Genomic DNA, 13,464 nt, shown 5'->3' on the forward strand with positions numbered 1-13,464 from the left:
TGGAAGTATAACTTAGATTTAGAAAGTAACATAATCTTTACAAAATAAACTTGTAAACCAGCACCCAGTTAAAGAAATGGATCTTTATTTTTGAAGTGAGGAAGTAGGTGTCCTGCGCTACTGTTGGTCATTGAGCATAAGCCTCTAATCAAGGCCCTTGATACCATCGTTAGGTGTGATATACACAATGAGTGACAGTTTTATAATGCATCATACAAAGTGAGTGGCATTTATTGAGGATCAGATTAATTGGGTTAAGTAAACATGGATAAGCCACTGTACTGATACACACAGTGTGTGTGATTCGGTGATGTTTAAGCAGACCTTACTCAAGTACCTTATGAGTTCAGATAACCAAACCAAATAAGAGAGGTTTCAATGATATGTTGGTTTGAGCTATGAGTGTAGTTAGGCTGAGTATTGGGGACGGGGTAGAGGGGACTTTAGAAAGTCTTTGGAAACCTTCCGTTATCGTTTAATCCAATTTTCCCATGACTTTTTAGACTTGGAAAAAAGTCTTATTAACTGGAAGCTCACATTAGATTTCTGTGCCTGCCCTTTGAATGCTGTGTATAATGAATGTAAAGCTCGTTTGCTAATTGGCCCAACCAAAGGTGCTTTAAGGATATTTTACATTTGAAAGAGAAACACCAACCCTAGACATGGGCAATAAAATTTTCTATTCCTTGGAGATGAAGGGCAGTTGGGGTTATTCCTCCTTTATAAGTAGTTTCACCAAGTTCTTAAGTTAGAAAGATTTTTTGATGGTTAACAGTGGTGGGAAGAAAAGGGAGGACAAATCACTAACTAGAGGGTAAGAACTTATTAACTTGGGTGAAAGGGAAGGCTAACACAGGCAAATTTAGATTGCTAAAAGGGCTCATGACCGCAGACAACAGCCATATCCTTGGAGAGTCCTCTCTGCACTAATGCTTCTGACCTGCTGGCTATAAATTCACGTATTCCCACTACCCTCTCAGGATGCCATCTATAAGGTCAGGGATTCCCGGGGTTCCGTGTCCAGCCTGCTGGCCCCACTAGTTTCTGAGGTTTAGAAGGACTTAAAGGACCCTACTCGCTATTGTTTTTTTACAGAAAAGAAAGAAAAATATCAACCAAAGCAATGTGTATTATTCTTCCAAATCAGCACCCACAAGTGGGACATTTCAGTGTAGAATCAGTATTAGAAGACATTAAACTCACTGCCATTGAGTCAATGCTGACTCACACTGACCTTGTAGGACAGTGTAGAATTGCTCCTGTGGGTTTGAGGCTGTTAACTCTTTACAGGAATAGAAAGGCTTGTCTTCAGAGCAGTGCCTTGTGATCTCAAACCACCGACCTTGCAGCTTGCAGCCCGATGCATAATCAACCCACTATGCCACCGAGGGTCCTTAATATTAGAAGATAGGAGGGTGTTCTTATTCATTTTATTGTGGTAGTGGCAAGGTGCTTTTGTTAATAAACTCCTTTTCTGTTAGAAATATATATGGAAGTATTTATAGTTGAAGACAAGATGTGCTAGTTTGCATTTACTCTGCAATACAGTACTCCAGTAAAAAATGTTTTGTTTTATAAAGAGATTATCTGGGCTCTTAAACTTGCTAAAAACTCCATATAGCCTCCAAAAACTCCATATAGCTAATGCTCATCAGAGTATACTGCCTTCTTGATGCTTTATTTACTCATTTTGATGGAAGTTTTGCACTAGGAAATCTGATGATTTTAGGTCCTCTGGTGGCATCGTTGGGTAAGTGTTGAATTACTGGTTCAAACCCACCAGTTCATCCTCATGAGCAAGCGGAGACAGTTCACTCCTGTAAAGAGTTATAACCTCGGGAATCCTATATAGGGTCCCTATCAATCAGAATAGACTTGATAGCAGTGGGTTTGTTTGTTCTCTCTCTCTGATATACAAGATGGCCCCTTAGGCACTTTCTATCATGAGAAAACAGATTGTATTGGGTTGTTCTAGTGTAGTGTTTCCCAGGGGATACAGCGCACCCTGTAATGATCCAGTGGGGCTGCAAAAGTAGATACCTACACTTATTCCTGGATTATAGGCTTTAGTATAAAAGTTTTCAATTGCCAGGGAGGGCCTTAGTAATATTTTTCCCTGAAAAGGAGGTGGTAGGCCAAATAAGTTTGGGAACTTATATTCTGATGTTCTGAGACTTGGCGGGATGTCCGAATATGCCCACTGATCAGCAGAGTCAAGGGAGCCCACCTGAGCCTCAGGAATCTCACACTCGGGCAACCATGCATATTTGGCTGAAGAGAAAACCCACATGTAATTGTCAGGGTTTCCAGCTCCCATCTTCTTTGTTGCTCACTCATCACGTACTGAACTGGACAGAGTTATGTACCTAAAATGATTGCCATGCTTTGTGGAAGCTTAAAAGGGCCCTTGCCTGGGTAGTGGAAGAGGTTTGCATTCATCTAGTGATATAAAGGTTGTTGGTTCGAATGTATCGGGAAGAAAGGCCTGTCTCTGAAAAGCCACTGCCTTGCAAACAGTGGTGTGCACTTCCAGTCTGCACCCAAGCAGTCAGGCTCAGACTTTGCGATGCCATGAGACGGAGCTGACGCAATGGCCATCAAGGGGTTTGAGTTTTTCTTTTATGGGAGTATGAGGAATAGTTTTTCAAGGACAGTTTTGAATATGTATGCTTTTTGCTTCACTGATTGACTTTCAGACTGTCATCTCCTTGAACTGCAACTCCATTATATTTTATAAATTAAACTCACCAGTTATTGGCTCCTTTTGAGAATAAAGGTTTTTTGGTTTGTTTTAGCATAAAAAGAAGCATTTGTAAGCACATTTGATCAGTGTGATAGTGACATGCGTGGATTTTCTTAAACCTTTTTCTACTCTGCCTTTTGGAGAGAAATTTCCATTGGGTGGGTGATAATAAGCTGACATTTGTATTCTCTATTTTTGCAGGTATGAAGAAATGCTAAAGGCCAAGACCCTTCCCATCTCCCAACTGTCCTACTCTTCCAGCCAGCTCTACTTGGAAGCTGCAGCAAAGTATCTCAGTGCAAGTAAGATCAATGAAATGATGTCTGTCCTCTCAAAGCTAGACATAGAAGACCAGCTGGTGTTCCTGAAGTCCCGGAAGCGACTAGCAGAAGCCGCAGACCTGCTGAAGAGAGAGGGCAGGCAAGAGGAGGCTGCCCTGCTGATGAAGCAACACGGCTACCTCCTGGAGGCTGCCAGGCTCACCACCAACAAGGAGTTCCAGGCCTCATGCCTGCTGGGGGCGGCCCGCCTCAATGTGGCCAGGGATTCTGACTTGGAACATACCCAGGGCATTCTGAGAGAAGCCCTCGATCTGTGCTATCAAACCAGCCAGTTGTCTGGCATTGCTGAGGCCCAGTTCCTGCAGGGGGTGATCCTGAGAGACTTTCAGAAGCTCAAAAGGGCCTTCTTCAACTTTGACACGCTCAACCACTCAGCCGGTGTGGTGGAAGCACTCTATGAAGTAGCTAGCCACTGTGAGACTGAGCCCGAGAAGATCTTGGCCCTGGCCCCGGCGGGCTTGGAAGTCCTGCTCAATCTGGTCAGGGCCCTGAAAAAAGTCACGAACAATGCTGAGAAGGAAATGGTCAAATCGTGCTTTGAGTTTTTTGGAATTTCCCAAGTGGATGTGAAATATTGCCAGATAGCACAGAACGACCCTGGGCCCATATTAAGAATAATCGTTGACCTGGATTTAACCTCGGAAGAGAAGAAAACCAAAGATCACTTTTTGATACTGACGGAGCACGTGAAATTCGCCCTCAACAGGCACCTCCTGAGCAGGTTGTGTCAGATCTCACAGAGCCTGCTGGCGAAGCCCTACCCAGGCATCTGCGCGAGGTTTACCGTGGGCTTAAAATGTGAAGATGAGAACTGTCAAGACTTCCACCGGCCTCTGCGGCGCTATGAGGCCAAGTGTCTGGTTCAGTCAAAAATACACCTTGTGGCAATCAACGGATTGCTTTTGGAAGCCAAACAAACCTTCCCTAAAATCCTAGCTGAAGGACTTGACGAAATTGATTATGTTCTGTCCCCAGACATGTACGGCCCTTGCAAATCTTTTCTGAATGTCCTCTTCCCCAAGCATTTCTATCAGCGAATGCTTTCCGAGAACCCCATGGCATGCAAAGAAATCCTCAAGCCCCATTACAAATCCTTCCGACCCTACAGGTTCGCTTTGAAACAGTACATCCACTTCCTCTTTCAAAACGATAGCGCCCGCAACCGGCGGGAGTCCACGGACCTGTGGCTGAGGGCCATGCAGGTGTTCCTAGTCTCCTCCAACTTCCCGGAGGAGTTTGAAAAGCTGCTCCACCAAGAGGAGGACAGCTACCACAGGGAGCTCAAGGCGCTCGAGGCTGAAAAGGAAGACCGGGGCAGGGGCAGCCGAATCAAAGGGGTCGAAGGGAAATTCGGCATGCTGGTGCCCAACAAGGATGATGAAGGGACTGAGAAGATCCACCTCTGCTTCATCCGCCTGCTGGAGAACTGCATCGACCAGTTCTACGTGTACAAGAACCCCGAGGACTACACGATGCTCTTTTCCCGTTTCATGAACGTCCCCATCAGGCGGTGCAAGGAACCGCTCATTCCCAGCATCGGGAACACCGTGGCCCTGCTGGAGTTCCAGTTCATGCACTGTGCTGTGATGGTGGCCCGCCTCAGGAGGAGCACCATCCTGTGCCTCCCCAGGAGCTACATCTCCCTCCTGCACTACTGGGAGTTCCTGCTCTGCAAGAGGGACAAGGGATTCGGGGACGTGTTCCTCCTCATCCAAGAGTACAAGCCCAAGGACGTGCCGAGAGCCGTCCAGGACCTGCGGTCCCACCTCTCCTACCTCGTCAAGGTGCTCTGCGGCTCTGAGAATGTGAATTTCAACGTCCTGCTCGACGCCTTCGGGGACATCAACTACGTGGTCTCCGGCGAGGCCGAGCGGTGCCTGGTGCTGTGCCTGGTGATGCTGGTGAACGCCCAGGAGCTGCTGCAGCCCTACTGCAAGCCTCTCCTGCGCCGCCACTTCCCCGAGATGGACAGGCGGCTGAAGCTGCTGAAGGCCAGCTACCGGGCCCAGGTGCCCCTGAGGCTTCTCCGCATTCTGCGGCGTGTGCAGATGGCCCTCGACGTGAAGGCGATGGCTATGGCGCTGGAGACCTTGCTCTTTGAGCGGGATGAGGAGTACCTGATGGACTGCCACTGGCGCTGGGAGAGCGGCCACTACAGGGCCCGCGGCCTGGTTCACGAGGAGGCCAAGCTCGACCGTTTATTCTGCGCGGAAGCTGGGGACTATTTCGCCGAGTCGGAAGACGGGTTCGACCAGGAGGCGGTGGAGGAGGTGGCCCTGGAGGACCGAGATGACCACCTGGCCGCCATCCTTTCCCAGAAGCAGCGGAAGGCGTCCCTGCAGCGCAAGCTGAGGAGAGTGTGCCTGGTGGTGTCCCACCTGTGCGTCAGCTGGTGGCGCAGGGTGAGCGCCCAGGCCGAGCGCTTCTGGGAGGAGCCGCGCGAGCCCAGCGCCAGCAACTTCAAAAGGGCCGACGTCGACCGGACCCAGTGTGACCTGTGTGGCGTGAAGTTCATCCGCGAGACCTACTTTAACCCCCGGGAAGCGTTTGAGGAGGCAGGGTCCGAGGTAGCAGCCCTTGTCAGGGCCAAGCTGGAAGGGGAAGAGGGCCTGGAACTGAACAGCGAGTCCTATGAGCAGCACATCCGCCTGGAAGGCCACCGTCGGCAGCAAGCGGCTTACCAGAAATACGCGGCCTTCTTCCTCGAGAAGGTCGATCCGGCCATTGATGAAGGCAAACTGGTGGTGCAGGACATCGAGCAAAGCATGTGGATCCGCAGCCACCTGGGCTCGAAGGAGCACAGCCACATGCTGCAGAGGAAGGTCCAGGAGAACATCAAGAAGGTCTGCGACAAGGTGGAGGAACTCTACAGGCAGAAGGCTTGGAGAGCCGGTAAGGGGGGTCCCGGCCACAGGAGACCCAGTACGCTAGAAACCAATCCGAAGCCGGGGTGGGGGTGGGGGGATTCAAGAATACAAGCAGCACCTGAGTCAGGTCAGGGTGTTTGTCATTAGCAGAAACGTGAGAAGTGTGTGTTTTCCAATTAGAGCAAAACTTCATCGTTTGGGTCATCCCTTACCCGCAGTTGGGATTTGTGTTCAGCTGGGCTGATTGGGTTTCCTGGCACTATTGAAGACTGAGGAAAGGAGAATGTTTAAGGTCTTGAGGTCCTGATTTTATTGTGATACACACATACGTATATATATGTATATATGAAGGCATTTGCCATTTTCACTACTTTTTCCCTTTAAAAAGACATATTTTTAAAACTTGTAATAGTGAATGGGTGATGGCTGATGGAGCAGATCATCTGAAAAGGATCATATTAGAAGGTCCGAGAGTAAGAGGGCGAGTGGTGGAGTCCTGGTGGTGCAGGGGTTCCAAATTGGGCAGTGATCCGCATGGTGGGCAGTTGGAAACCAGCCCACAGCTCCTGGAAGATGAATTTTCCACTCCTGTAAACTGTTCTCAGAAATCCACAGGGGGTCACTGTGTTTTATTTTTTTGAGAGAGAGAGAGAGAGAGAGAGAAATGGGGAACAGAACTGAAGTCATAAAAGAAACAGGCTTACTGATCAGATACAGAAGCCGGTGGGAACCCCTCCCCAAGACTGTGGCCATTCTCACCCTTTTTTAAGTATACAACTCAGTAACAGTCACTACATTCACTAGGTGGCGAAGGTTCTCTTGATTCACTCATTCAGTGAACGCTTCGTGAGCACCTCCTATGTGCTGAACCCTTGACTGGTATCTGGAGATAAGTAACTAGTCTTCTCATTGATCTTTACTTAACTGGAAGGTTGACAGTTCAAACTCACCAGTGACTCTGCTGGTGAAAAAGATGCTGTGATCCACTTCTCTAAAGATCACGGCCTGGTCAATCCTATGGGGGCACTCTACTCTGCCGTGTAGGGCTGCAATGAGTTGGAATCGGCTCAATGGCCCACGCCAATAACTACAAGGACTTAAATCATACGCAATGTGAGCCTTTTCTCATCAGCAATTCTTAGGTGGTACTGGAATCAGATTCCCTTACAACCTTCCCTAGCAACACTAAGTGTAAGTCAGGTATAAAATGCGAATGCATGTTTGAAACCATATTAAATAATTCAGACACCCTCTTCAGTTTGAGGCTTAATGACATTTGAGCATGAGCTTCCTTGAAAAGGCTTGCTATTGCCAGTTTCTTCCAGTATACTTAGTGGTCATTGTGTCAGGTCAGCATCGTAATGGTAGCTCATTGGCTGTGCTTCCTGCATCTTGTGGCCGAAGACAACTGTGGGTCCTTACCCTGTAGTTCTCTAGAGAAGCACATGCACACAGACCGGCGTTTGTGGGAGGGACTCTGCTTCAGTAGTTGGCGTTCCAGTACCTCTGGCGGCCTCCTTACTCAGAGTCCTTGTTCTCTGGCTTCTTTAGGGAAGGAGGTGATGACCAAACTGGTCAACATTCTGATCCCGTCGGTCAGGGATGCGAAGGAGTGGTTGAGGAAAACCGAGCTCCACTTACAGGAGGAAGGTAAGCCATCCGGTAGCCTTAGATGGGGCAATGCTTTGGTCTCGTGGTTCTAGATACTGTCAACCCACATGAATCTGGATGAGGCTGCCCAGTGAGGTCAATCGTGGTCACTCACTGTCTGGGAGCAGCACCCCCAGCAAGGCAGCTTATGAGCAGCAGCATGCAGCAGCGGTCTATACTGAGAGGGCAGTTAGTCCAGGCTCTCGTTGTTTGCCAAAACCCGCTTTGCTAGTCATGAGCTATTGTTGGATGACTCTCAGTCACTATTCATGCTGAGTACTGAGACTCCGAAGGAAGGATGTATTGCAAAGCCATCCCTTGATAAATGTTTGTGTCGACGGGAGGACCCTGAACAATACAAAGTGGATCCTGCCCACAGAGGACTCTGGAAGAGAACCAGAGTACCTTACTGAGCAGTGACCAGAGCCAGGAAAAACCCACCAACCCCCTGACTTCATAGTAATGTAATTGGCACCCATTTACTAGTACAAAGCAGCCCTAACCTGTGCACGCTAGATGGGGTTTCTCCTGCCCCTTGCAGATATCCTTATATGTAAGCACTGGGTGTATAAATCCACACTCCACACTGTCCTCTGTGTTGACCTCTACCGGGGTGACTCCACACATTGCTGCTTACTGCAGGAATGTTGGCACCATCTCTGTCTGGGAATTCCCCAATAAAAGCTAGAGCTGATCTACCTGGCTCTTAAACATCTCTTTTTTCTTTCAGAATCTGACAGGTGCCCCTCGGTACCACTCCTGCTTCCAGTCTGGTGGGGTTCAGCACTCAGTTTTTACTTCAATAAATAATTGTTGATTGTCTAGTATGTATCAGCAGGGTTCTGGGCCTGGGGACACACCTGTGAAAAAACCAAACAAGATCCTAGGGGACACTGGGCTGCACCCTCCCACAGAGGGTTAACGGCTTGTGCGTAGCCAAGCAGATTCCCTTCCCCAACATGGATGCCAGTAGGGTAAGGTTGGTTGGTTCAATTACTAGGTTGGGATTAAAACAGCCTGAGCAGAAAGGTAAGTCTGGCAGGTGAAGTACCGTTATGTGGTTAAGTTATTGATGATTGCGGGTGACTGTATGTGAAGGAGGGTGGACTCTGAAGATACACTCACTCAAAATTCACTGCCCTCGAGTGGATGTCAACCCATAGCAGCCCTATAGGACAAGGTGGAACTGCTTCTGTGGGTTTCTTAGGACAAAACTCTTGACAAAAATAGAAAGCCTTGTCTTTCTCCCTTGGAAAGGCTGGTGGTTTTGAACTGCTGGCCCTCAAGGATTACATCCCAACTTGTAACCACTACATCACTGGGGAGAGTAGGAATTTGGACATTAAGCAGAGGTCAGAGTGTACCACTACCTCCAGGGATGATGGGATCAGGAGGAAAAAGGGAGAACTGGGAAGCTCTTGGCTTAGAAATCAGATAGTCTGCCTAGGTCTCTTGAATGCTGCTTGTCAGAAGTAAGCAAAGGACATTTCAAGTAGGCAGAAAGGATCCAAAGTGGGTATGTTGTGGCCGCAAGAAGGTGGTAAGGGACAGTGTTTAAGGCATTCGAGGATTTGAGAAGCAAAAGTGAGAGACAGTATATGGATGATAACAATAGACTGCCTAGACCAGTGAGCCCTGTCTCACTCTTGACCCCTTTTTCAGTGTGCCTATAGTCAATAGTTGTAGTTTTAAGTACTCCAGGTAGTCCTGTTGGGTAAGCATTGGATTGTTACCTGCAAGGTTGACTGTCAAACCCACCTGCCACTCTGAGGGAGAAAGATGAAGCTCTCGGCTCCCATCAAGGTTTACAGCCTTGGAAACCATACAGGTTGCTGTGAGTCAGAATTGCCTCGATGGTAATGATTGTGGGTTGAGCAGAGTGAGTCTGTAGCCTGGGCCTTCAGTGCCAGAAGAGAAGACAAGGGTGGACTATCTTGGATAAGGAAAATTGGCATTCTACATCTATCTTCAACTTCTAGAGTTTCTCTTTATGGCTAAATTATATAATATTTCGTGCATTGGTTTTTTTATCCATGTGTTGATAGACATGTGTTATTTTTTGTTTGGGGCTATTGTGACTAATGCTTCAGTGAACATTGGCCTGTATGTAATCTGTGTGAGTCCCTGCTTTTGAGTCAATTGGATATACACCTAAAGTAGAATTGCCAAGTGGACCACATGTCATCTTGTTTGGACTCCCGTCAGCTCTTGATGACCCTCTGTGAATTCTCATAATATGGAATGTACTGGGATCTGGACCTTTGAACCAAGGAAGAGTTCAAAGAAATTGGGAGGAAAATGTCAGGGCTTTTTAAAAAAATACATCTTTAGAATATAGTTCCTGCTGAGCACCATGGCTTTGTGAATGCTTAAAATCTTGGTATACTAACTTTGCTTGTGGTTGAATTTAGGTCTTATTTGATGGCTATGTCCTTTAGACCAAAAAAGTCCAAACCCATTGCTGTCAAGTAGATTCTGATTCACTTTGACCTTATATAGCAGTGGTTTTCAACCTTCCTAATGCCACGACCCTTTAATACAGTACCTCATGTTGTGGTGACCCCCTCAACCATAACATTATTTTTGTACTACTTCTTAACTATAATTTTGCTTGTTATGAATCGGGCGACCCCTGTGAAAGGGTCGTTTGACCCCCAAAGGGTTGCAACCCACCACAGGTTGCGGACCATTGCTCTATAGCATTTCTGAGTCTGTAAAGCTTTATGGTAACTCATTGTTCTCCCCTGGAGCAGTGGGTGAGCTTGGACCGACAACCTTGAGGTTAACTGTACCACCCTTACCTGACAAGACCACAGGCCAGAGGAACCAGTCTGTAAATAAACCTTAATTCCAGAGAACGATGCTTTCTCTGGGTCATCATGGGAAGTATTAGCAATACTCAAAGCAAATCCTATTTCTTCACATCTTTACTTTAAAGCAAGCATCATTGAGACATTAGTTATTTAAAATTTTATTTAAATCTTTGTTTTTCATTGTTGTTAGCTGCCGTCAATTCTGTTCCATTTCATAGCGGGGCCTGTCCACAACAGGACAAAACATTGCCACGTCCTAGGCCATCCTCACAGTTGTTGCTGTTTACGCTCATTGCTGCAACCACTGTGTCAGTGCATCTAATTGAGTCTTCTTCTTTTTCATGGACCCTCCAGTTTACCAAGTGTGACGTCTGTAGGACGTGAGATGAGGTCTCACCATCTTCCCAGCTAAGGCACATTCTGGCTGTACTTCCGTGACCGATTTGTCTGTTTTTCTGGCAGTGCAGAGACATTATGCAGTCGAGTGAAAACAAAATCACCCTCTGTTCTTCATTTCTGTGCTTTTAATAGGCATCGTTCAGGAGGATGAATACGACAATGAAGGTGAAGACTTTGGTGAGCTGCGTCCTATAAAGCGTTCACGGAAATGTGGAAAGCAGAGGAAATATTAATGTCCAATCCGATGTTCCCTCCTGCATGTTCAGTGAATTTCATCCTGACTTCTGAACGTTGGGCAGAAAGAAAAAGAATATCAGTGTTTAAAAAAAGGCTATCTAAGAATGCTTTTCTTTCTTTCTTTTTTAAGAATGCCTTTCTTTGCTTTTTGTTCTTGTTGTTTCTCTTTTAATAGTGGCTTAGGGTCTGATTGCTCCCTCATGTGCAGGGACCAAATACGTGTTTTCCAAGTTAAAGTCCAACAGCATTAGATGCTCAGATCCAATCATACACCAGTTAGAGGAGCCACAGTTGAAGGGGCTTCTGGGATTCTACCCTGCTGCCTTCAGGTCCTCCGGCGTATCTCCAGCATGATATGAGTCCAGCAGGAGACAGTGCTTAAGGCGCTCTCATCTCAGAGGAGCCCTGGTGGCTGTAGCCATTAAGCTCAGCTGCTTCCTTAAAGACGGACAGCTTGAACCTGCCCAGCTGCCCCATGGGGAAAAGAACAGGCTGTCTGTTTCTAGATTTACAGCCTAGAAAAGCCAGCAGGGGCAGCTCTACTCACCCCGGGGTCATTGGGTCACTGTGAGTTGAAAACTGACCAGACAGCCCCCGTCCCCCCAAACAGCCCTCATCTCAGAGTTGCTGGGCAATCACTGCACAGATTCCCCCACCTCCTATCCCACTGCTGTGACACGGCCCGACAGCAGGGAGGAGCTGTGTGTGCCAGGCTCCCTGCAGGCCTGCCACACCCAGGCCGTCCTCTGGTCATCTCTGAGCCCACGTGTAGTCCAGTTCCTTCTTTTATATGTTAGCCACCTCTCTCTGTGACAACTCTTTGTGTACCCCCCCTCCCCACACCCAGCTTTTCTTGGTGTGTGTGTCATTCTCAGCTACGTGTGTAAGTCACAGACTACCTCAGGATGTAGTCAAGAACTTGTCTACGTCCTTTGAGTGGCCAGCCTCGGTGCCCTTTCGGTAGAGGGAAAGGCTGGGAATGTGGCCTGAGGTTCCGGGTGGTCCTAACTCTGCATTGGCTATGGTGCAGGCATTCCAAACGGTATTGTGTGTGCAGCCCAGTGTGTCTCCTTATCTCGGTCCCCCCTGGCAAGCTTGCCATCCTCACTTAGGATGACATTGTGAGGAGTCTCCCCACCTGCTGAGTTCACCTCAGTGGGATAGTAATCAGCAGAGCTACAGGTCAGAAGCCATTGGACAGTGTGGACGCCAGTCCTTGATTGGTGAGCCATGGGGGTTTGGCTAGGAATCACTGCCACTTGGCTGGTAGGTCCTGTGGAAGGAGGGCAGGGTGGGACCTGTTTATGGGAGGCTATTACTCACTACCCACGGGCCAGAAGCCCACAGTATAGCCTCCTAGGAGAAATCATCATGCCTTGGTCCTGAGCCCTCTGACCCCCTACCCTTTAGCTCACCCTGGTGCAAAAGGTCAAGTTCACCGTGGTCCTTAATTGTTTTGACCTCATAACAGAACCAACTTTCTTCCCGTGCTGCTGCTGCTTTTGCTGCTCATGGTTGTCTCCCCATTGGATTCCAAAGTGACCCTGTTTTCTTGAAATGTTTATGTCTCCAAGTTTTATTAAGTCATGTTTCTAATTTTAATTCCAGGTGTCTTTTATAAATTTCACATGCCAGAAAAATAAAACACATGTGCACACACAAACATCCAAATCAAATCTTGCTGTATTACCATACTTTTATATAAATTAAAGCACTTCGCTTACCTGCTGGTGTCTTGTTGTTTATTTCCAATCTCTACTCAGAGAGAGAAGGGATAAATCTTGCTGGTTCAGACATGCTGTGCCTGTGGAATGAAGAAATCCAGGGATGGAAGTGAAGGATCAGCCCAGGGGCTCACAGCTGCCCTGTGCAAATCCTTTTTCCTTCGGATGTTTCTGAGCCTGTAAGTGGGGATTTGTCAGTGTTTGCTGCTGGGATTTTTTTGTTAACAAACACGTTATCCCGGGAGGCAAGAGACCTAGGATTGAATCCTTGTCCTGTATTCCTGAGCCAAGTAACCTGGGGCAAGTTAGACCCACTCAACACTCCACACCTGGTGGGGTGTGGGGACTGGGGGAGTGTCATCATCTGGTGTGGGGAGAATTGGAGATGTGTAAAAGTGGGGAAGGGGATGTACCCTCGTTGTTGTGTCCGCAGCACTTACATTATAGCCCAGCTTCCTTTCTGGGGAGAACGAGAGGAAGATGAGTTACAGTCTTGGAAACACACAGGAGCATTTCTTCTAGGGTCACTATGAGTGGCAGTGAGTTTGTTTGGTTTTATTTGGAAGCCCCCACCATCAAGTTGTCTTTTTTGGGGCCCATGGTTCCTGTCCATTATCAATGCATATCTGTCCTTGAGCATTTGAGAGCTGCCCCCTCAGCCTTTTATCTGTCCTTTGTTCTAATGAATCC

The 13,464-nt window shown here is 47.6% G+C and overlaps 1 protein-coding gene across 2 annotated transcripts in view; it reads left to right on the forward strand.

Moving 5' to 3' along the window:
- TRANK1 (tetratricopeptide repeat and ankyrin repeat containing 1) overlaps positions 1-12,773 on the forward strand; it is a 147,786-nt gene extending 135,013 nt beyond the window's left edge. For both annotated transcript variants that reach the window (XM_045297438.1, XM_045297439.1), the window contains 3 exons: positions 2,945-5,976; positions 7,503-7,601; positions 10,946-12,773. In XM_045297438.1, the coding sequence (XP_045153373.1) occupies positions 2,945-5,976; positions 7,503-7,601; positions 10,946-11,046 (3,232 nt within the window). In that variant the 3' untranslated portion in view covers positions 11,047-12,773. The remainder of the gene's footprint in view (positions 1-2,944; positions 5,977-7,502; positions 7,602-10,945) is intronic.
- Positions 12,774-13,464: the final 691 nt, after the last annotated feature.

Source organism: Echinops telfairi, unplaced genomic scaffold, assembly GCF_000313985.2.
Source record: "Echinops telfairi isolate 266 unplaced genomic scaffold, ASM31398v2 ScPeMD7_7420;HRSCAF=8458, whole genome shotgun sequence".
NCBI classification, from domain to species: domain Eukaryota; kingdom Metazoa; phylum Chordata; class Mammalia; order Afrosoricida; family Tenrecidae; genus Echinops; species Echinops telfairi.